Source organism: Phascolarctos cinereus, unplaced genomic scaffold, assembly GCF_003287225.1.
Source record: "Phascolarctos cinereus isolate Bilbo 61053 unplaced genomic scaffold, phaCin_HiC Scaffold_5;HRSCAF=322, whole genome shotgun sequence".
Classification (NCBI taxonomy): Eukaryota; Metazoa; Chordata; class Mammalia; order Diprotodontia; family Phascolarctidae; genus Phascolarctos; species Phascolarctos cinereus.
In genome coordinates, this window is record NW_027555958.1 from 65,832,770 (window position 1) to 65,858,246 (window position 25,477).

The 25,477-nt window shown below is 38.1% G+C and overlaps 1 protein-coding gene and 1 pseudogene across 2 annotated transcripts in view; both read right to left on the minus strand.

Annotated features, from left to right (window-relative positions):
* LOC144454135 (pancreatic alpha-amylase-like) lies at positions 1-23,614 on the minus strand (annotated as a pseudogene). The gene is made up of 4 exons (XR_013486883.1): positions 23,102-23,614; positions 4,204-4,417; positions 2,987-3,132; positions 1-257 (listed from the first exon to the last, which is right to left on the minus strand). The product of XR_013486883.1 is annotated as a pancreatic alpha-amylase-like (transcript).
* Positions 23,150-25,477, minus strand: part of LOC110216389 (pancreatic alpha-amylase-like) — an 8,036-nt gene continuing 5,708 nt past the window's right edge. Inside the window, exons 5-8 of the mRNA XM_020998226.1 lie at positions 24,870-24,990; positions 24,046-24,168; positions 23,829-23,954; positions 23,150-23,294 (exon numbers count right to left, since the gene is read on the minus strand). Coding sequence (XP_020853885.1) covers positions 23,150-23,294; positions 23,829-23,954; positions 24,046-24,168; positions 24,870-24,990 — 515 coding nt within the window. The remainder of the gene's footprint in view (positions 23,295-23,828; positions 23,955-24,045; positions 24,169-24,869; positions 24,991-25,477) is intronic.

The following is a 25,477-nucleotide window of genomic DNA, read 5'->3' on the forward strand; positions in this document are numbered from 1 at the left end:
GAGAAAAATTGGATTCAGATACACCATATATGATTAGTTAATTACCACTAAAAATTTACCTGATACACATCATTGTAGCTTTCAATTTCCCCACTGCTGGTGTCACATTTACCATCATTAAAATTCCAGCCAGAGTATGGAACAGCAGGAAAGTCTCTTGTTCCAGGATTGTAGTAACTTCCACAGGTGCTACTTGTTCCAGCACTCACACCACTCCCACACATATGGTTCACTACAGCATCCACATAGATGTTGACCTGCAAAAGCAAGGTGTTTGAGCTCAGCAGATGGGCCATCACTGAAAGGACTTGAACTCAGCTTCTGACTCCACCTTCTGCACTCCGTCTAGCTCAGGGTGCTACTTCTCCCCATCACTTAATGAATTATAGAGAATGTTAATGTAGTTACACAACATCTCTTTCAATTAGTTTATAAATCTGTCTTCCTGGTGTTTTATAATTAAGCCATGAAACTTGGTTTTTGTCTTTGTCTTTGTTCTCTGGACCTTAAAAAAAATCAGACTGGGCCTGAAAATCACTGGTCATTAGTTGCATATAAATAGGGAGAACTATTCCAGAGTGAAGTAAACAGAAAAAAAAGAGAAGGATATACACAATGATTGTAATGATACAAAGAAAAAGAAGACTGAAGTAAAGCTAGATATTGATTAATTGTAATTAATCCTGTACAGGTACAGGATGTGGTATGTGCTATCACACAGGGCTATTGTGTCAAATGGTTTTGCTTTGCTATTTTTTATTTTACTTCATTATAACAAGAGAGGGAGGACTCACTGAAGAGGAAAAAAGTCACTGTTTTCCCCCATTCTTGCTCACCCACAAGAATAACAACTTACATCTGTACTAGGCATTACAGTATACAAAGCCTATTCGTATGTATTGTCTCATTTGATCCTTTCAAACCTCCCATGCAGCGGCCAGGGCAAACAGTACTATTCTTATTTTACAGACAAGGAAAATAAACTCTAGAGAGGATGAGTGATCTGCCCAGGGTCATCTGGTTAGAAGCAAGCAGAGTCAGGGCTCAAGAACATTCTTCTTATCATACTATATTATCTCTCATTAAAGATCCACGTTTGAACACCAGACAAATAGAGCAAACAGGAGATATACCACTACATAAAACTCGCAGGATGATAACAATTACAAAAGCTAACAATTATATAGCACTTCTCATGTTCCAGGCACTGTGCTAAGCACTTTACAATGATTATCTCATTAGATCCTCACAACAAGCCTGAGAGGTAGGTGCTATTATTAGTCCATTTTACAAATGAGGAAACTGAGGCAGACAGTGGGTAAGTGACTTGCCCAGGGTTACAAAGCTAGTAATTGTCTAGGTCAGATATTAATTCAGGTCTTCTTGACTCCAGGTCCAGCTCTCTGAGCTACTGGCTGTCAAGGAGGTGGCAGATACTAATAAATGCTTGACCTTCTAGGTCAAAGTCAGTAGCTATCTAAAAGTCATTCTTTTAAAGCATCTTTTCAAATTCATCTTTGTGCCAGAGAGAATGTAAGCTGAAGAAACTTGAATGTGGCACAGTTGACCTGTGCATTTCTGAGGAAAAAGCTAGTTAAACTTTTAGAAGCTAGAAACTTGAACATTAAATCAGGCAATGAGCCTAACTTATAATTCCACTTCCACTTGCAATATAACAAATACCCCTACAGGGCACCCTTTAAGGCCAGGCACTGAAAATGCAGAGACCAAACCAAACAATCCTAACTTGAAGGAGCTAATATTCTCCTTTTCTCAAATGAGCTACCTTTTCCACAGAACTATTTCCCAAGAGAACAGATTAAACATATTTTGTTTGTCTTTCATATGAATATATTTATACCCTCAAACAACAGATCCATCTGTGTTGACTAAATTCACTAGTCAGTAGAAATAAGCCAGTCATTAAATCAGTTTGGATAAACTGACTAAATTGATTATGTGTGTTGTAGACATGTGTACTGTAGTGTGTTTGCTGAATATTTGAGAGCCCTACTCCAAAGAGCATCTTTAAAACATTATTACAGTCCATTAAGCTGCCTGTCAATGGGTTTGTTAAGAAAGTAAAAGGTTTTGAAGAAAAAAGACTTATTATAGCATGACTCCTTTGCCATATCATCTGTACATTAAATACAAATTGATAAACAGAGAGTACATTATGAATTCTGGTGAATAATACATCATTTGTACACAAAAGCATAATGCATTCATTAGTATATTGCATGCATTGTAATAATAGTTAATTAAACTTCAAGGACTGATGAGTAATGTCTAGTTTTAGTTGGAAACAGGGGTAGGCTTTGAAATTATGCATTTTTTCCCAAGTTTAACTAGCTTTTTCCTCAGAAATGCACAGGTCAACTGTACCACATTCAACTTTCTTCAGCTTACATTCTCTCTGGCACAAAGATGAATTTGAAAAGATGCTTTAAAAGAATGACTTTCAGATAGCTACTGACTTTGACCTAGAAGGTACGAATATGTATGTGTATGTGTATGAGTTTTAAATGAGTGCAAGATTACAGGACAGAGACAAGAGTTGTATGGGATAGGGAGATATAGATGGGGGTCAAATCTGTTCTGTTGGAAGAATTCTCCAATAGCATGAGATCACAGGGACATCAATCAAAGTACCATCACAGCAATCCCAATTTAGATGGAAGCACCATGCATGAGGCAGGGAAAGTTAACAACGTAATCCCCTGAACCATCAAACAGGGGTTCTCAATCTTTCTTGCATCATTGATGCCTTAGAGAGTATGGTGAAACTAAGAGACCCCTTCTCTGAAAGACATTTTTCAATATTCAAAGGAAATCCTCAATCTCACTTACAGTTTAGTGAAAATAAATTTATAATTATATTACATCTAAGTTCATGGACCCCCCTGAAATTTATATGCAGACCTCTTGGTGATTTGCGGACCTCAGAATAAGAAGCCTTGACTTAAATAACTTGTTATCTACTTACTCCAACATCATTGCATCTCTTGACCATGTCTCTGAATTCACTTCATTTCCAGACCTTGAGCATATCTTGTAGCTAATTGGCCAGTATCTTTCCCACCAAGGTCTTGAAGGGTTATTGATCACTGCATTCTCATTTGGAGGTGAGACCTACATTTTGAGAAGGGTAAGGGGTTAGTAACATGTAGGTCATATTTTGTGTTACATTTAGAAATGTTTCAAAATCCATTAATATGATGAGTTGCGATACAGTATTAAAGATTTAAACAAGGGAACATGCTACTTGCATAGCATCATAACTGTTCTTAAAGGTCATTTCACATACATTAACTTTTAGAATCAAGTTTAGATCTAGAAGGTGACAGAAAGGTCATCCTGTCCAACCACCTACAGATGAGGAACCTGAGACACAAATCTTTAAGGTGACATGGCCAATGTTACAAAGGTAGTTAATGGTAGAAGCGGGCTTTGAACTCAGATCCCTTAACCTCAGGGTCAGTGCTTTTAGAGAAGCTAGGTGGTATAATGGATAGAGCACTGGACCTGAAGTCAGGAAGACTCATCCTCCTGAGTTCAAATCCGGCCTCAGACACTTACTAGCTTTATTACCCTGGGCTAGTCACTTAACCTTGTTTGCCTAAGTTCCTCATCTGTAAAATGAGCTGGAGAAATGGCAAACCACTACAGGATTTTACCATAAAAACAAAACAACAACAACAACAACAAAAATAGGGTCGTGAAGTGTTGGACACAACTGAAAAATAACAATCAATTATTTTGCTTCTATACTACACTGCTTGTTAAGATAGAAATTAATAATTATAGCCAACATTTACATAGCACGGGAAAAGTTGCAAATCATTTCAGAAACACTAATTCATTTTACTCTCACAACAACCCTGGGAGATAAGTAATAATGAAACCTGCTATTATTATCCCCTCTCTACAGATGAGGAAAAACTGAGGTGGATAGAGGTTAAAGAATTTGCCTATAGTGAGACACCTAGTATCTAAGGCTGGATTTAAACTCAGCTCTTCCTGACTCCAGGTCCTAAACTCTATACATTACACTGCTTGGTTCTTACATCTAGAGGGGACCCTCCAGATTATAGAGTCAAACCCCTTCATTTTATCTTCTTTTCTTTGTGGCTACAAGCACAAGTTAAAATTTTTTATTGTGCCTAGAACATGAATATTAAATAAATGTTGAAGCACACATACCTGAACACCCCCGAAGCCATTGGGAGCTAGGTAACGCTCACATTCGAGAGCAATGTCATCCCAGTGCTGTTCAAATAAGTAGACAATAGATGTTCGGCCATATTGGGTATGGGGATCATACTGTGCCCAGCAGACCCCAAGGACTGAAAGCCACAGCAAGAGCCTCATTTTGCTTTGAAGCTGTTAGCCCTCTTTTCAGCAACTGTTTATACTCCTATAAGAAACAAATTAACACAAATTAATTTGAACGGATGCCTGCTTAGAGCACAGACTTGTTTGTATTCTGAAAAATGTTACGTAAAACTCAACAGGTAAAACAGTCCATAAAATTTCCAAGGACCATAACCACTTAGTGCTTTTCTTATGCAGAGACTATCAGAGATATCAAACATATATCAATAGTGGCAGATATAAGGAGATACTCTGTTTTCCCAACTCAGGCCCAGCAAGTAAGCTGTGCCCTGAGCTTGGCATAACAAAAGTCCTTTGCAGTCACCTTCGGGAAGTGATGGTCCCTGAGCTCAGGCAAACACAAATAGGCCCAGACATGAAGCCTTGCAATAAATGGACTTTTTGTCACTAGACACGCTTGCCTCACTATTCCTGTTGAGACCTTGCTGTTGCTCTTGTACCTCACCACTGTTGCTACACTACACTGTTTGACGCTTTGTCTTGCCACAAGTATTTCAATCTATTTCAGCCACAATGAATCGAGTCTCCCCACTGGGGTGGTCTCCCAAACCATGTGTCTAATCTGCCTCCTTTCTTACAAGCGGCTTCCCTCACTTTGAAATTAAACTTCTATTTGATTCCTGATTCTCCTGTCTCTATTTGGCTCAATTTGGCTCCACTACTCACAGGTTAGAGTCTGGTTCAGTTTGGTTGACATTAATTGGCATCAGAAGTTGGCATAGACATGGATGTGGGCCTTGTACTCTCTGGTACCAGTGGGAATGGATTAGGCACCACCTGGAGATTTGTTTTTCTGGAGTCTGATCCTTTCCTCATCTGGTGAGTCCTCTGCCCTTTTCCCTGCTCCAATCCTGAGCTGCCATCTTGGTTGAGCTCACATTCTTTGTGAGGAAAACTTCATGGCCCCCTTGGTGGTCCTGTTCATCTCAGATCACTCTGGTAAAGACACCCTTTTGTAAATGGCACCCCTCTGTTAATTGGCCTCTCTGAGTGCCTCTGCTTTTTTTTTTTAACTACATGCCTCTTGTCCCTTTGTGTGCCTCTGTTGCTTATTTTAAATTGCACACATCTGTAAAGTTGAAACCGCATGCCAGTGTTACTATGTGCCTCTGTATGGATTATGACTACATGCTTTGTTCTGTTTGTATCTGTCTTGTCATTTTGTCTGTGTTTGTGTCTTCGTAAATTATAAAATATCTGTGCCCTATAAAATGTCTGTGTAGATTCTGTTACCTTGAAAGATTTAAAATGCAGCCAGTCAGGAAGGCTCTAGCCAGAGAATTTAGAACACCAGGAAAGATTAATGAACTATCATAGTTGAAGTAACTTTCCCAGTCAGCAGGACTAACTCTGGCTATAGGCTTTCCTCAGAAGATTAGGTAATAAGAAAAAGGCAGATAACCAAACTTTATAGAACTACTAAAAACATCTTAGTATATTTTGGAGGTTTAAAGATTTATCATTTTTAAGATTGCAGGGGAAACCAACTGAGAAATGGTCAAAGGATATGAACAGGCAGTGTTCAGATGAAGAAATTAAAGCTATTTATACTCATATGAAAAAATGTTCTAAGTCACTATTGATTAGAGAAATGCAAATCAAAACAACTTTGAGGTAGCACATCACACCTAACAGGTTGGCCAGAGTGCTAAACAGGAAGATCATAAATGTTGGCGAAGATGTGAGAAAATTGGAACATTAATACATTGTTGGTGATGTTGTGAACTGATCCAACTATTCTGGAGAGCAATTTGGAACTATGCCCAAAGGGCTATAAAACTGTACATACCCTTTGACCCAGTAATATCACTTCTAGGGCTATATCCCAAAGAGATCATAAAGATGGCAAAAGGACCCACATGTACAAAAATATTTATAGCAACTCTTTTTGTGGTGGCAAAGAATTGGAAATTGAGGAGATGCTCATCAATTGGGGAATGGCTGAACAAGTTGTGGTGTATGATTGTGAGGATATTATTCATACTAGAACATCTCTGAGTTATTATAATAGAACACAAGTATGAATATTTTATAATTTTAACCTATATTTGTGGTCAAATTACAATATAGGGATGATATCCTCCTAAGGGGAAATGATTAGACAAAGAAATAAGACAAAGATATAATGTAAAAGTTTTCTAAATCAATGGAATACTAAATTTTGAGAGAGCAGCAAGATTATATGATTGGCTTCCAAGTTTATCTATTGTGGGACTTCAGGCTACGACTATGTTTTAGTAAAAAATTCTCAAATTAGGATTAAGATTTTACACATAAATTGTATGGATAATGGTAAAGAAAGCAAAATTATTTTCTTATTTTTTAAGTATCTATCTGATAATTTTAAAAGGCAGAAGAGATCATTTTATGGTAGGACCCTCATAAATGTTTAAAAGATTCGTATATCAGGTAAACGATTTAGGTAAGGATAGAAACAACGAATGGAATATAAATTGAAATTCTCTGAAGTTTCAAAATTGGAGAACCAAATTTAAGTGATTGTGCTAAATTATATTATGTCAGAATTATCTAGGAACCTCTAGATTTGGAACCAGAGAAGCAGACTCCTTTTACAGCTATCCTGATAATAAGTGTATTGTCTACAAAAAGATACCTAGGGAGCAGATAACTACATGAGACATCTGGGACTCAAAACGGGCTGGTTAAATGGACATTAAGAATGGCTTACTAGGATAGAGGTAAATCTCCCTTCTCAGAACTACTCCATTGTGAGCCCTCTAAGTAGTTTGATCTGTACCTGACAATATAATTGTGCAATTATGGGAGTTGTGAGAAAACTTGATTGCATTGTTTGAACCTAGCCCTGCATGGCTGGGAAAGTGGACCATCTCTATGTGTTGTTTAGAGATCCTTAACCAAGGACCTAGATTATACGCTGACCATAAACTGAGATCCAAAGATTGACACGAGGAGTTGTCAACTCATATGTCTTCCCAGGGCCCCAACCAGGTCCTTCTGGCTATTCCCACAGCTGTCAAACTTGTGTGTGTGTACTTCTGGATCATCTGAATAAAGCCCCTGCTCCTCACTGGATGGCAGAACTGTCTGGGGACCTCAGGGTTTGTCTAGTATGGACCCAGAAGCAACCAACATCCAGATGAGACAGCTGTCCCAACATTCTGGAAAAGGGCTGAGTATACTGTCCTAGGTTTTTTGTTTTTGTTTTTTTCCTTTTCCTTTTCGTTATGAGATGCGCCCAACCAGGAAAACCCTGCTTCAAGGCTATATTGGCATTTTCTCTCTCCACATTCTTGGCCCCCCCTCTCTCTTCTGCTTGCAAGCAAAAAATGCAATGATGCCTGGGACACACTTGCCAGATAGTTCCCCTCAAGGAACTGCCCTCCTGGGCAACATCTTGTCCTGGCCCAACTGACTTCTCATGACATCTTGGCTTGTACCTGCCTCTTCTTTAGCGGCCAGAAGGGTAGGGGTTCTTTCAGAGCCCCTTCCTTTGGCCAAAATGGGGAAATGTCAAGATATTAGGAGATACCCTATTTTCCAGAACTAAGTCCCAGCAAACAAGTTGTGTTCTAAACTTGGCACAACAACAATCCTTTGCACTCACCTTCTGGAACTGATGGTTCCTGAGGTTGGGCAAGCCATCAACTTGTTCAGACATGAAGCCCTGCTACGAAAAGACTTTTTGTCACTAGACAACCTTGCCTCACTGTTGCTGCTGGGCCTTGCTGTTGTAGTCTTGACTCACTACTGTTGCTACATTACGCTGTTTGACTCTTTTGTCTGACCACAAGTATATCAATCAAAGTTCAGCCAGCACCCCAGTACATGTGTCTAATCAGCCTCCTTGGTTGTAAGCCTTTTCCCTCACTTTGAAATTAAATTTCTGTCTGATTCCTGACTCTGCTCTCTAGCCTGCTCCGTTCAACTCTGGCCATCCACAGGTTAGAGTCAGGTTCCTTTTGGCTGACAGTAGTATATACTGAACCTGCATTTGTACTCCCCCAGCACACCCCATAACTTCGCTAAAATTTGTACTTCTTGGAAGTATTTGTAGATGTCCAGAAATCTCTCAAGTCTGTTTGTTTGAGGGGAAGGAGAAGAAGGAGGCTGGCAGGCAGACCTCATTCTAGACCAGGGGTGGATTACCTGCAGCCTTAAAGCCACATGTGGCCTTCTAGTTCCTGAAGTGTGGCCTTTTGTTCTGTAAAATTTTGATTCAGTCACAACGCCACACTGAAGGACTTGGAAAACTAAATGTGGTCTTAAGGCTACAGGTCCCCACCCAGACTGTAGAAACTTCCGTTTTAAAATTTTTTATTCTTCACACTTTCTGATACACCAACATAAACTTTTTGAAATAGTTAAGCCACTGTCTTTCTAGTTAAAATAGAAAACAAGGGACATTCAAATTCATTTAAGTCTAAACTCCCTCGGTTTCTAGATGATGAAATCAAGGGCAATAGAGATTAAATGACAGCTCAAGGTTATGCCAGCAATAAGGTGCAGTAGAGCCTGCATCAGAATATCTTCTAACATCATCTTCTCACCCTAAATCAAGTGCCCCTTTCATTTTTAACTGTCATGGACCTTCTAATAAAGGAGTTTCACCCTCTAATGTGTCCTTAGAAAAGAAACATAAAGATGGCCTAACTGAAGGAGCTAATAGTCTCAGATGAGGAAACTGAGATGCCAGAGAGAGAGGGAGAGAGAGAAGAGAGAGAGAGAGAGAGAGAGAGAGAGAGAGAGAGAGAGAGAGAGAAACACACACAGAGAGACAAAGAAACAGACCACTGATTAATCCCAGTTGAGGGGTTAGGGGGGCCGGGTTGAGCATGTGAAGGGCAGTATGGCTGCTATTTCTTTAAGAGATATTTGAAAGACAAAACCATTGAAAAGGTTCAAAGAAGTATCAACCTCTATTTGTAACTTCCCAGAGATTTCTGGGTAAATGGTGCCAAGAAAGAGCCCAAGACCCAGTGGACCACAGGAATCCTGAGGCAGTGTGTGGGGGAATAGAATTGCTGGCTAGATGACAAGTTTCCTGTCCCCAGGACACAAGGGAGGACAGTGATGGGTAGGGAACAGGAAAGTATTCTGAACTGGGGCTGCTTCTCCTGGATCCTGGAGAAAATAGGGAAAGCTTCATTGGGCAGGTAACAACCTGAGCCTTGAAGGTAAAGAAAGACTCTGAGAGGGGGAGATGAAGAGGTAATGTTCTCCAGGAATAGGGAGATGGCTAGTGGCAGGAGAGAGAATTCTAAGTACAGGAGCAGGACATCTTTCCATCCGCTTAACTCCTATTCTTAGATTTTCCTATGTGCCTTCAAATCCCTTAGTTGATGAAAGTGAAAGGTGATCAAAGATTTCAGAATGAGATGCTTGTCTATATGAGGGTACGTGGAAAATGCTGAAGCTTGACTTCAGTAAGGGTGATACAAAAAGAATAAAGTAGAAATAGTCTGGACTGCACAGGAGACATTGAATAGAAAAAAGAGTTAAGGCAGGACTGTACAACCTGCAGTCCACAGGTTATGGCCCTCGGGCTGCTTGCAGCAGGGCAAAGGATTTCAGGCAGCCCACGAAAAGTGTAGAAGAAAATATCCTCTGAATGTGGAGGAAATTCTTTGGCTTGCTACAAGCTACCCCCAGACTGAAAGCAGCCAGTGTGCCCCAGGTTATCTAGGACTGGGCTAAGGGCTCAGATATCTGGACATTCATACCTACAGGATGGGTAAGAAAGGCAGTGAACTAAGGAGATTAACTTACGAAACTGAGATGAATGAAAAGTCTGAGAGACAGAGTTTCTGGGTAATTAATACTCAATTTATTAATTAGGCTAGCAATAATCAATAAATTAACAGTCAGCAGATTCTCTAGGTGGCCAAAGATAGCTAATGGAGACACTGAATGCCTTAAATAGTTTTTTGAAAGGGAATGTCCTGAAAGGAAAAATCAACCCTGATTGGTCAACAATTAATGGGGGGGATGGTGGCATTTAAATGAGGAGGTGGGGTCTTCAGCCCCTCTCATCTCCAGCAATCTGGACAAAGAAATCCATCTCTATCCAGACCACTTTAGCTGTTTTTTTCCTCCTTAGTTGAGTCATTCTAAACTCCAATGGAGGGATGCAAGGGCATAGACTTAGTGCTTTGGGACTAGAATTCACCTAGATTAGATTCTATTTGCATTCTAAACAGAAATAAGGTCTCCTAGTTGGGTGGGTGGGGTCCCACCCTAGATTGAGGAGGAGGAGCCTGTTCCTGGAGGATTAGGGTGATCTCAGCTATCAGTCCTGTCTTTCAGAGACTGCCTGACTGACCTACATGGGCTAGCCCCTGAATGAGGAAATAAAGAGAAAAAGCTTTAACCTTAATTTAATAATCGGTTATTAATGTACTTTCTGTCAGAATAAAGGAGTTAAGCTTAATATGAAAGACCAGTTCAAGAGACAGTGGTGCTAAGGAGACAGTGCCTTCCCTTCTCTTCCCTAACCTCTCTCACACACCTCTCCCCTCCCAGTTAGGTGATACAGTGGGTATAGTGCTAGACCTGGAGTCAGGAAGACCTGAATCTAAATCCTACCTCAGAAATCTACTGTGTGACTCGGGGCAACTCCTTTAACCCCTATCTGCCTCAGTTTCCTTATTAGTAAAATAAGGATGAGAATAGCACTTATTTCCCTGGATTGTTGTGAAAAACCAAGGATATTTGTAAAGTGCTTTGCAAACCTTGAAGTAATACAAATGGTTGTTATTACTGAACCTGGGAATTCATCTCCTTTCAGCCTCAGTTTCCTCATTTATAAAATGAGGGGATTGACCCTACATCATATTCAAGGTATCTTCTAGCTCTAAATCTATGATCATTTAAATTAGAGGGCAAGAAAGAAAAGCCAAAAACAACCCCTGGATACAAGGCCTATAGGAAGTAGGTAGTGATGACATACAAACTTGAGTCTGTAAATGCTAGACACTGTAGGATCAGAAGCACAGAGCATGAAAGCATGTGGACATCAAAGGGCTAGCTACCCACGTGCCCAAACCAAATTGCTTCATGCAGAGGTATGCTAGGAAGTGGTTAACAACCAGAGTTTTAAAATACACATAAGGCACACATTTAAACTCAATCTCCATTAGCATTTTCCCCATAAGTTTCTTAGTCTAGAAGACAATCAACAAAAATCAATCAAGCACCAGTTTGTAGCATATGCTGATTCCTTAGGTATAAATGCTCAAATTGAAAATTTTAACAATAGGCCCCTCCAACACCTCTAGGACATCCCTGAATTCTTAAGTCCCTCAGTCAATAAATATTTATTAAGCACCTACTATGTGTTAAAAAACCATGCTAAACACTGGGAATACAAATAGGAAAATAGAAAGACAGCCCCTGCCCTCAAGGAACTTCTCCAATAGAGTAAAAAAAAAAAAACTGGGAAGCTAAAAGGGAGAAACCTGGAGGGAAACAGCAGAGCTGAGAAATGAGAGCTGAAAAGTCAGAGAAAGCTCAAAATAACGCAGTCAGCTGACAAATGAAATTTTCTGAACTGAGCTCCCTTCTTAAACAGAGATTTTGGAGTTCATGGTTCCACCCTCTGAACAGAGGGACAGAAGGTAGGAAATGTGAGTACCAGGGCTCACTGGATCTTGCAGAATGATGAGGTTTTCTCAGGTGGAAAAGTTGGAAAAGCCCTAAAGTAGTCCAGGTAGATGGGAAGTGAAGATATGTCTGTGCTGAACTGCCTCTTTAAATGGAGATTGGGAAGTCCATGGCTCCCCCAGCAATCTAGGGGACACAGCTAGTGGTGATGAAGTGATGAGCCTTGCAGTGCTCATTCATGGACACTGCCTAGCTATTTGATGCCTAGGATTTCAATGGATTTGAAGAAATCCACAGAACTACAGAATCTTAAGAATTCTAAGATATTTTATTTTACTTACCACAGCCTGTAACTAAAACATGGATACCCTCCCACAAAATCTCTTACAAGCGATCATCCATGCAATCATGAAAAACTACCTTTGACAGCAGCCCATTCTATTTTTTGGACAATTGTAATGCTTAGGCAATTTTTCTTCCTAACCTACCGCCTTTTAACATCTATTTATTGGTCCTAATTCTGTTTTCTACTAGTAAACAAAATAATCTGGCATGAGTCATAAACGTTTATTGTTGTTCAGTCATGTCCAACTCTTCAGAATGATCCCATATGAGGTTTTCTTGGCAAAGATACTGGCATGGTTTGCCATTTCCTTCTCCAGCTCAATTTACAGATGAGGAAACTGAAGCACACTGGGTTAAGTTGCTTGCCCAGGGTCACACAGCTAATAAATATCTGAGGTCAGATTTGAATTCATGAAGATGAGCTTTCATAACTTCAAGCACTCTCTTCACTGCACCACCTAGTTGTCCCAACAGAGAGGGAGAATCTAAAGGCTCTTTGGAGAATATACCTAATTGGGACATCTTGTGTATGTGTGTGTGTATTTATATATGTATGTATAGGAATATATGTGTGTACATGTGTGTATATGTATGCATGTGTATTTATACATACATGCATGTGTATACATAGGACATCTAGTGCATATATATACAAACTTATGTATGTATATGTGTTTTGTATATGTGTATATGCATGTATGTATTGTGTATGTATGTGTGCATGTATATGTATATATTACAGGTTTCATAAATTTTACAATGATATAAGAACATCACAAATTAAAATTGATGGGAAAAAATCTATTCTACTGTTTTTTAGGATTCCATTCTAATTTGAGGACAGATGTTTACTCTTTTATATCTCAGAAATAACAATTTCAAAAGTAATTACAAAAATGCTTCCTATTTTAAGGACATAAAGATATCTGGCTAGAATTTCTTAAAGTTACTAATTACAAAACAAGATAAATGTCATTCCTTATGTTAATAATCAGGCAAAAGGAAACTTTATCAGCTGGTATATATTGAGGGTTGCTAGAATCAACTCTAATCAGTTCTCCCCAACTGTTAAATTTTGAGTATAAGCATTTTCACTTCAGAAATACTCAAATGTTACAAATCAGAGCTTGGTTTGTTTTGTTGATTAGTCTTTAAAAAGTGGTGGAGAAAATGTTAATAGTGCAGAATAAACTTAAATGGGTCATTTGTACTTTTAGCCCCAAACTAGTTGTTAAATAATAATCTACACATGCCTGCATATGTGTGTATACATATATACATTACATAATTCCATTATTATCTCTTCATATAGTGTAGTTGCAGTACTCGATTTCATTGATTTTTTCAAAGTAATTTGTCAATTACCAAGTCACTAAGACTGAAACAAAACCTATCACTACTTATTTTACTATTTTATTTCCCATTATCTGGCAATACAAACCCCAAATCAAACTGCTAACTTGGAATGTTTTCCTTTCTCTCAATACTATATATCTCTTAAGGTTCAATTTAACAGTTATTTCTTCATGAAAACTTTGATTATCTACTCGAGGGTACGATAATCTTCCTTGTATTTAAATACTTATGGGGATAATCTAGAACTATATTACATATTTATATGTATATACACATATACACACATATGTAGATGCATATATGCATATATATACACATATACACACGTGTAGATGCATATATATATACACATATACATATACATATATATGTATGTGTATGTATAGGCAAAATTCCTTTCCTTTCTCTGTGCCCTTTGAAATCTGTTCTCCCAATTCAAGATTATACATTTTACTCAGCCCGGTTTACTTCTCCTCTATTAAAAACTCTAAGATGGAATGGTCAATTTTCCCCAAAGTTTGCATCATTTCAGCCTAAGTAATTAGGTCCTCCCTGTTGGTGAAAAGCAGACCCAGGGGCAGCTAGGTGGCACAGTGGATAGAGCACCAGCCCTGGATTCAGGAGGACCTGAGTTCAAATCCAGCCTCAGACAATAACACTTACTAGCTGTGTGACCCTGGGCAAGTCACTTAACCCCATTGCCTACCCAAAAAAAAAAAAAGCAGACCCATCATAAAATATCCCTTTTTGTCACCTCTACCTTTTGAAAGACGAAAATGATATTAAGTCAAATAAAGGAGTGATTAGCTGGTATGTCTCTAACAGATGTCTGGATAATTAACATTCCCCATCACTGCTGGCATCAGCCACTGTTAGGCTCAGAATCTATATCCTGAACTTCCCACTTATTTCCATGCTAAGTGCTTTTCAGCATACTCTGATGAAAATATTGCTTCTTTCTGTAGCCATCGATCCACCATGTGCCTTTACTCTGTCTCCTAGAATTTCTCTTGTATCTTTGCTTCCTTATATACATCTCCACTCTATAACACCCCACTTTTCCTGTTTCTTTTGAATAGGTATATACTTTCAGAGCCATATTCCAGTCAAAGGTCTAATCTATCAAGTTTCAGGAACATCTATGAGGTAAAATTTGTCATTTTGTGTTAAGACCTTTAGTTTAACTTGCTTGTTACCCACACCCATACAAAAACAAAATAATCAAGTTAGTCACCTTTAGAGATTATTTAGGATCAGAACTGAGAAAAAATCTGTAAGAACTAACCACAACTTAGAACACATGACTTTGGGCAGAGAGGTATGGCCTATTTATGATGGCGGTAATCATAAACAAGAGTAATTTCATAGCATCTTCCTCTCCCACTCATGTGCTACTGAACGGAACTAGAGGAAATTATGAAACTAGGTTCACTGGGTCTATTAAAAATGAATACTAGTTAATCTTAACTGTGCTGTCCACTTTAAGGAAGTCCTGATTCAATGTCTCACTCACCATAGCATCTGTTTCAAATTTTCTCTTTTCTCCTGCCTCCCATCTCACCCTGAGCACCCTCTCCTCCCCCATTATTAGCTGAAGAGCTTGCCTCATACTTAACTGAATATAACTGAGACAGTTCACTAGCACTCCCTCTTCTCCTGCCCTTCTCCTCTTCATCTAACATTACTGACATCATCCCCCTATTATTTCCTTCACTGTGGTCTCTGATGATGAGTTGGTCTTTCTGCATGTCAAGGTCAAACCCTTTAAATGTTCCTTCTATCCCGTCACCTCTTATCTTCTTCAGCAAACAGCTCCCCCCCACCCCCACCACTATCATCCTCACTCTCCCATCAATGTCCTACCTACTGGCTGTTCTTACATACTGAGGACTTCCTCATCCTCAAAAACCTCTCTCAAGAGCGTACCATGCCCAGCAGCTAGTAGCTATCATCCTATGTTCCTCTTGCCCTAGGAATGCCTTTAAAAAGGCTTTTACATTCAGAGTCTCCACTTCTCTCACTTCCTTCCAAAACCCTCTGTAATCTGGCTTCTGACTTCATCATTTGGTTGAGTTTTTACTTTCTGTCTTCTTCCTTTTCCAGCAGCCAAGATGGCTGAGTAAAAAGGTTGTTGCTCTTACCCTCCCCTATCAAACTCTGAAAACCCAGAAAATATCACCCCAAGTACTAGAACCAAAAGGTAAAGTAACCATAGAAAGAATCCACTGCTCACCACCTGAAAGAGATCCCAAATTAAAAATGCTAAGGAATATAATAGCAAAATTCCAAAACCACCAGATGAAAGAGAAGGTGCTGCAGGCAGCCAGAAAGAAACATTTAAATGTCATTTAACCACAGTCAGGATAACACAGGACCTTGCAGCTTCTACATTAAAAGACCGCAGGGTGTGGAACATGACATTCCATAAGGCAAAGGAGCTTGGAATGCAGCCAAGGATCAATTACCCAGCAAAAATGAGCATCATTTTTCAAGGGAGGAGATGGATATTCAACGAAATAGGAGACTTCCAAACTTTCCTGATAAAAAGACCAGAGCTCAACAAAAAATTTGATCTTCAAGTACAGGACTCAAGAAGGACTAAAAAGGTAAATGGGACAGAAGATACAATATGTTGTTAATAAGGGGGGCTGTTTAAACCCTACAAGGGAATATGAGACTTGCAACCTTGAGAACTGTATTGTTATTACATTGTTAAAGGAGTATACATAAAGAGGGTGGATATTAGTTGACTTTGATGTAATGATAAAAAAAATCTAATCAAGTGGGTTAAATGGATCCAAATAAGTGGATCAATCTGATCTTAGAAAATGTACTGAGAAAGGAGGAGGCAGACAAGGGTAAATTACATTACAGGAAAAGACACAAAATCCTATTACAGCAGAGGGAAAGAAGGGAGGGGGAGCATTGTTTGAACCTTACTCTCATCAGATTTGGCTCAAGAAGGGCATAACATAATCAGTTAGGTATAGAAATCTAACTTGCCCTATAGGCAGTAGGAGGGAAAAGGGGAAAGAAAAGGGAGGGGGGAAAGAAGGGAGGGAAGAAGCAGTAAGACTAAAGGGGAAGAAAAGGGAAAGGGATAATAAAAGGGGAGGGACTGAAGGAGGCGGTGGTCAAAAGCAAAACTCTACTGAAGGGGGAAAGGAAAAAGGAGAAAGAAAAGCATAAATGGGGGGAAAGGATGGAGAAAAAGACACAGATAGTAATCATAACTGTGAATGTGAATGGGATGAACTCTCCCATAAAATGGAAATGGATTGCAGAATGGATTAAAAAATGTAATCCTACAATATGTTGTTTACAGGAAACACATTTGAAAAAGAGTGACACATACAGGGTAAAGGTAAAAGGCTGGAGCAGAATATATTATGCTCAGCTGAAGTAAAAAAAGCAGGGGTAGGCAATCCTGATCTCAGACAAAGCAAAAGCAAAACTAGATATAATCAAAAGAGATAAGGAAGGAAACTACATCCTGCTAAAAGGCACCATAGACAATGAAGTAATATCATTACTAAACATATATGCCAAATGGTACAGGAAGAAATAGAAAGCAAAACTATACTAGTGGGGGACCTGAACCTCCCCCTCTCGGCACTAGATAAATCTAACCACAAAATAAACAAGAAAGAAGTTAAGGAGGTGAATAGAACATTAGAAAAGTTAGGTATGATAGACCTCTGGAGAAAACTGAATGGGGATAGAAAGGAATATACTTTTTTCTCGCAGTACATGGCACATACACAAAAATTGACCATGTACTAGGGCATAAAAACCTCACAATCCAATGCAGAAAGGTATAAATATTAAATGCATGCTTATGATGCAATAAAAATTATATGTAATAAAGGGCCATGGAAAGATAGACTAAAAAATAATTGGAAACTAAATAATCTAATCCTAAAAAATGATTGGGTCAAACAACAAATCATAGAAACAATCAATAATTTCATTCAAGAGAATGACAATAATGAGACAACATACCAAAACTATGGGATGCAGAAAGCAGTTCTTAGGGGAAGTTTTATATCTCTAAATGCTTACATAAATAAAATAGAAAAAGAGGAGATCAATGAATTGGGCACACAACTAAAAAAATTAGAAAAAGAACAAATTAAAAATCCTCAACTAAACACAAATTAGAAATATTGAAAACCAAAGGAAAAATTAAAATTGAAATTAAGAAAACTATTGAACTAATAAATAAAACTAAGAGCTGGTTTTATGAAAAAAACCAATAAAATAGAAACCTTTGGTTAATTTAATTAAAAAAAGAAAGAAGAAAACCAAATTACTAGTATCAAGAATGAAAAGGGTAAGCTACCACCAAGGAAGAGGAAATTAAAACAATTAGGAATTATTTTGCCCAACTATATGCCAACAAATTTGACAATCTTAGTGAAATGGATACATATTTACAAAAATATAAATTGCCCAGATTAACCGAAGAGGAAGTAAAATACTTAAATAACCCCATCTCAGAAAAAGAAATTGAACAAGCCACTGATGAACTCCCTAGGAAAAAATTTCCAGGCCAGATGGATTTACATGCAATTCTATCAAACATTTAAAGAACAATTAATTCCAATACTATATAGACTATTTGGGAAAATAGGTGAAGAAGGAGTCTTACCAAATTCTTTTTATGATACAAATATGGTGTTGATACCTAAACCAGGAAGAGTCAAAATAGAGAAAGAAAATTATAGACCAATTTCTCTAATGAATATAGCCACAAAAATTTTAAACAAAATACTAGCAAATAGACTGCAGCAACTTATCACAAGAATAATACACTATGACCAGGTAGGATTTATACCAGGAATGCAGGGTTGGTTCAATATTAGGAAAACTATCAGCATCATTGAGCATATCAACACCAAAACCAACAGAAACCACATGATCATCTCAGTAGATGAAGAAAAAGCTTTTGAAAAATACAACACCATTCCTATTAAAAAACACTAGAAAGCATAGGTATAAATGGAGTCTTCCTTAAAATAATAAATAGCATATCTAAAACCTTCAGCAAGCATTATATGTAATGGGGACAGGCTAGAAGCATTTCCAATAAGATGGGGTGAAACAAGGATGTCCATTATCACCACTGTTATTCAATATTGTACTGGAAACTTAGCTTTAGCAAAAGAGAAGAAAAAGAAATTGAAGGCATTAGAATAGGCAAAGAAGAAACAAAGCTATCACTCTTTGCAGATGACATGATGATATACTTAGAGAATCCTAGAGAATCAAGTAAAAAACTACTTGAAATAATAAACAACTTTAGCAAAGTTGCAGGCTATAAAATAAACCCACATAAATCATCAGCTTTTTATATATTACCAACAAAGCCCAACAGCAAGAGATAGAAAGAGAAATCCCATTTAAACTTACTGTAGACATTATAAAATATTTAGGAGTCTACCTCCCAAAACAAACCCAGGAACTCTATGAACACAATTACAAAACACTTTTCACACAAATAAAATCAGATCTAAATAATTGGAAAAACATCAGTTGCTCATGGGTAGGCTGAGCTAATATAATAAAAATGACAATCCTACCTAAGCTAATTTACTTATTCAGTGCCATATCAAACTACCAAAAAATTATTTTATAGAGTTAGAAAAAATAATAAGATTCATTTGGAAAAACAAAAGGTCCAGAATATCAAAGGAACTAATGAAAAGAAATGCAGGGGAAGGTGGCCTAGCAATTCCAGATCTTAAATTGTATTATAAAGCAGCAATCATCAAAACTGCTTGGTACTGGCTAAGAAATAGGGAGGTGGATCAGTGGAATAGGTTAAATATGCAAGACACAGTAGTCAATGACTATAGTAATCTATTATTTGATAAACCCAAAGACCCCAGCTTCTGGATAAGAACCCACTCTTTGAAAAAAACTGCTGGGAAAACTGGAAAAGAGTATGGCAGAAACTAGGCATAGACCCAAATCTCACACCATATACCAAAATAAAGTCAAAATGGGTTCATGACTTAGATATAAAGGCTGATACATAAGTAAACTGGGAGAACAAGGAATAGTTTACCTATCAGATCTATGGAGAACAGAAGAATTCATGACCAAACAGGAGATAGAGAACATTATGAAAAGCAAAATGGATCATTTTGATTACATTAAATTGAAAAGTTTTTGCACAAACAAAGCCAATGCAACTAAGATTAGAAGGAAGGTAGAAAATTGGGAAAGAATTTTTACAACCAGTCTCTCTGATAAAGGCCTCATTTCTAAAATATATAGAGAATTAAGACAAATTTATAAGAAACAAGCCATTCCCCAATTGATAAATGGTCAAAGGATATGAACAGACAGTTCTCAGATGAAGAAAGTAGAGCCATCTATAGTCACATGAAAAAATGTTCTAAATCATTATTGATAAGAGAAATGCAATTCAAAATGACTCTGAGGTACCAAATCACACCTATCAGATTGGCCAACATGACAAAACAGGAAAATGATAAATGTTGGAGAAGATGTGGGAAAATTGGAACACTAATGCATTGTTGGTGGAGTTGTGAAATGATCCAACCATTTTGGAGAACAATTTGGAACTATGCCCAAAGGGCTATAAAAATGTGCATACCCTTTGATCCAGCAATAGCACTTCTAGGGCTATATCCCAAAGAGATCAAACAAATGGGAAAAGGACCCACATGTACAAAAATATTCATAGCAGCTCTTTTTGTGGTGGCAAAGAATTGGAAATTGAGAGGATGCCCATCAATTGGGGAATGGCTGAGCAAGTTGTGGTATAGGAATGTAATAGAATACTATTATGCTATAAGAAATGATGAACAGGCTGACTTCAGAAAAACCTGGAAAGACTTATATGGTCCTATGCTGAGTGAAGTGAGCAGAACTAAGAGGACTTTGTAGACAATAATAGCCATGTTGTGTGATGACTAATATTGTTAAACTTAACCCTTCTCAGCATGACAAGGATCTACGACATCTCCAGAGGCCTCATGATAGAAAATGCTGTCTACATCCAAAGAAAGAACTATGGAAGTTGAATTACTATCATTTTTTTTTCCCTTCTGTTGAATTTTCTTTCCTCTTTCTGATGGTTCCTCCTACTGGTTTTAATTTTTACTTGCAACTTTACTAATGTGAAAATATGTTTAATGGAAATGTAAATGTATAGCCTATATCATACTGTGTGCCATCTTTAGGAGGGTAGGGGGGAGGAAGGGGGAGAAAAATTTTAAACTCAAAAAACATATGAAGTGATTGTTGATAAAACAAAATAAATTAATAAAATTTTAAAAAAGGAAAAAAAGAAGAAAAAATAAAAATATAATGATTAGAAGAGAAGCATTGATGCTAGGAACTGATTTGTTGAAACAAAATGCTATTATGTGAAAAGCTAAATGGACTGGTTTGTAGTATTTTTCAATATTCAGCTAAGGGAAAAGATTTATAAAGCTTCACAACCCAGAAAAAAAAAATAAGGGAAGCAGCACTACGAAGGGCCCCAGGCAGATAAGCACCCTGCAGCATTCATCTGAAAGGAGCTGAAGAAAGCAACCTGGAGTATTCCTAAAGTCCCAGCCTTACTAACTCCAGCCCAACACCAGGTAAGCTGTCAGAACCCTAGAGCCACCAATTGCCAACCAGGAGAAGCCCAAGTGGTACAGCAGGCAAACACCAATACGTGGACCTCCAAGTGCCTCAGTGAGGACGGGGGAACCAGGGGAAACCAGCTCAGAAAACCACCAGGTGCCTCAGTACTCTACCACACAGGAGTCTCCCATGCCTTAGCAGAAATAAGGGAGGCAGCACTGCAAAGGGCCCCTAGGGAGATAAACACCCTGCACCACCCATCTATAAGGAGCTGAAGAAAGCTAAAGGAAAGGAAAAACAGGCAACCTAGAATTGCCTGAAAGTTCCAGCCTTGCTGATTCCAGCCCAACACCAGGTAAGCTGCCAGAACCTTACAGCCTCCAATCGCCAACATAAGAGGCCCCAGCCCACAAAGCCAGTGACCAACACCTAGGCTCCCAAAACAAGAAACTTGAGTCAGTGCACTCCGCTCCCCAGCAGGAGAGCTCAATCTCTTTAAAGGCCAGGGAATAAAGAAACACCATGAGTAAAAAGAAACATACTGTAGATTCATATTTTGAGAAGAGTGAAGATCAAGACAGAAATTCTGAAGAGGACAACATTGTCAACAAACCCATATCTGTAACATCAAAAGGGAATATGAACTGTTCTGAAGACCAAAAAGCCTTCTTAGAAGAGCTGGAGAAGGATTTTAAAAGTCAAATGAGATTGGTAGAAGAGTCCTTAAAAAATACAATTGGGCAACTGGAAAAAAAGTACACTGAAGAAAACAAATCCCTTAAAAATACAATCGGCCAATTGGAGAAGGAAGTAAAAAAGCTAACAGAAGAAAACAATCTGTTAAAAACTAGAACTGGACAAATGGAAACTAATGACTCTATGAGACAGCAAGAATCAGTCAAACAGAAACAAAAAATGGAAAAATAGATGAAAACATAAAACACCTCATGGGTAAAGCAATTGACCTGGAAAATCGATCCAGAAGAGATCACTTAAAAATTATTGGACTACCTGAAAATCGTGATGAAAAAAAGAGCCTGGACAGTATCTTTCAGGAAATCATAAAGGAAAATGGCCCTGAAGTCCTAGAATCAGAAGGGAAAATAACCATAGAAACAATCCACCGTTCACCGCCTGAAAGAGATCCCAAATTAAAAATGCTAAGGAATACAATAGCAAAATTCCAGAAGTACCAGATGAAAGAGAAGGTGTTGCAAACAGCCAGAAAGAAACAATTTAAATATCACAGAACCACAGTCAGGATTACACAGGACCTTGCAGCTTCTACATTAAAAGACCGCAGGGCAAGGAACTTGATATTCCATAAAGCAAAGGAGCTTGGATTGCAGCCAAGGATCAACAACCCAGCAAAAATTAGCATTATCTTTCAAGGGAGGAGATGGATATTCAACGAAATAGGGGACTTCCAAACCTTCTTAATAAAAAGACCTGAGCTCAACAAAAAATTTGATCTTTAAGTACAAGATTCAAGAGAAATATAAAAAGGTAAATGGGACAGTAAGATACAATATGCTGGCCCATCGTCTCTTCTGGACCTAAATCTATGATCCTATTCACAGACTGTATCATCTTCTGCCCAAAACTCCAGTAACTCCCAATTGCTCATTGAACAAAATTTAAACTTCTCAGCCTGTTATTCAGAACCGTGATAATCCAAGACCATTATGTCTTTCCAATCTTATCTCCTATAGTTTCTACCACATATTCTATGCTTTAGTCAAATTTCACTCTTTGCCACCCCCTGAATACTTTCAATACTTTACATCTTAGGTGCAAAATTCAATGGTAGTCACTGTACCTAGAATCCAATCCTGTCTCCACCCAACTTTGAAGCTAAGTTTAAATGTCACCCCATCATGAAGCCTTCCCGGTTCATCCAGTAAGTTACAAACTTTCTTCTGACGCAGATCTCACAAAGAATTCGATTTAGCTCTCTTTCTCTGCCCCGACCTGCAGGGCCAGTATACGTGGGGGGTCGAGGAGGACCCTGGCTGAAAGGAATGGGTGAAAAGGAGGAGTGAGACCAAAAGGATGGTAGGCAAGGTCTAATTTTATTTTTTAGCATTACAAGCTTATGTAGGGTGAAGCGGGGAGGAGCAAAACTTCTGTTGACGTGGCAAAAGAGGAAGATAGGCCTTCAGGACTTTCCAGGGCAGTGTGCCAGCATCTTGCGGTTAGCACATCTGTTGACCTGGTACGTTATGGTACGGTTTGCCCCGGAACAAGCTGCTTGGGGTGTGGTGTTCTCACGGGGTTAGGGGCCCACTACCAGGTGCTGGCCTCCAACATTTCTCTTATACTTACTGAGTATAATTTCATTTTATCTGTATTTTCACTGTATCTTCCCAATTGATTGTGAGCTTGACAATGGGAAGATCTATGCCTTATTTAGTTTTTGATACTGTTTCATGTCCCTCAACCCTAGCACAGTAGGCATATAGTAAACAAACAGTGCTTATGTATCAATTGATTATTGACTGAGTATATCTTTCTCCAATGCCTCAGAACTCTTTATATAGTAGTACTTTCTAAATGTTGAAATTAAAAATATCTCTCCATTCTGCAAGTTTCTTGGCCACCTGTAGCTTGACATCACTAGTGTAAATCCACAAGGATGAGCAAGCATAAATCCAAATGCCATTTTGTATAATCTGGAAGTAATAAAGTATGGTTATCGAAGAAAATTTTAGAGACCATTGGTAAGATTAAAAATTTAAAAAGGTAGAGGACTCTACCACTTACCTGGCAACCCAGAAGGTGAGAATGGAAGCTCCTCCAGCTCCATGGCCCCTCTGGTTGTCATGATTATCCACAAAGACAAGTACCCTGTCTGAATGGATTAAGGACCAAACTTCTCCCCAGTTCCTGCACAAAGAAACAAGGAGTGTTTATTTATGGCTCATAGGCCCTTCCTTGTCTTCTCTCCCTCTAGGATACTCCTTAACATAAATAAACAGAAAACCTTTATCCAGAATGCCCATTGTATACTGGAAAGAGAACTGGACTGAGAGCCAGAAGAACTGGGATCCAATCCTGAATTAATCACTTGTTAACAATTTAAAATTGAATGAGTCACCTCACCATTCTGAGTATTAATTTCCATAACAGTAAAATGAATTTGGCTCCCTAAATCCAGAGTTAAGTTGAAACTTTATTGATCCCTATATATTTTAGATACTTAGATAGTATTTATATACCCTCTGAGAGACCCTGTATAGGAAAAGTATGTTGTAGAATCTATATTAAAGCAAGAGGTGTCATAGTCAGGGTCCAACACATGATTTTTATATTCCAGTGATATTTACCTGGTAATATTCCTGTGGTTTTAGTATACTGTAAATATAAGCCTCAGCCAAATATAGTTCCATCCCAACATGACTGAATTAAAACCTAGTGATTTTTAGGGTTCAGAAACTACATGTTTTCAAATTGACATCTATATGTAATAAAAATGCTTAATTGATATCAATGTAGAACTATTTATATGGAAACATATAAATAAATGCCTAAAAATTGTTGCATACTCATTGTACAGCAGTCCAAAGTTAACCCCCTTTTTCATTTACTTTAAATAAGCCATCTTTTCTCTATCCCACTTGCATACAACCGTGCCTAGTTTTGCACCATATTTGAATTCCGTAACCCGACCATTGTCAAAGTGTTCACTGCTTGTAATTGGCTCACCACCTAGATCACTTACCTAGTAGAAATCAGGAAAAGAATATGATGATGCATAGAAACTCTAAAAATACTGTAGTCATCATATTAGCATTTATGCCAATAATTCTAGTACTATATGCTATTAAAATATTTAAATTAATATTCTCATTTTCAGAAATGACTTGAATTTTTCCACTCTGGATGGATGCTATTAAAAAGCCTGAAATTATCTAGACAATTTTTATTTTTACCCTGTGAAAATGCTAACCCAATCCAGGACTGCATAACCAAGATTTAACAAAAAATTGGGCCAGCCTATAGAAAACACACATTTAAGCAAAATCATAATTTTTCACAATAAATCAAATCATTGCATCCATATCCTGTCATTCAACCTCTGTCCCCAGCACTTATACACATTTTATCTTAGTACCTCCTGAAGGGAACCAGTTTGTGTTTAAATTGTTCAGTTAATCCAGAAATGCCTTTATGTCTCCAGGCTATCTATGTTTGG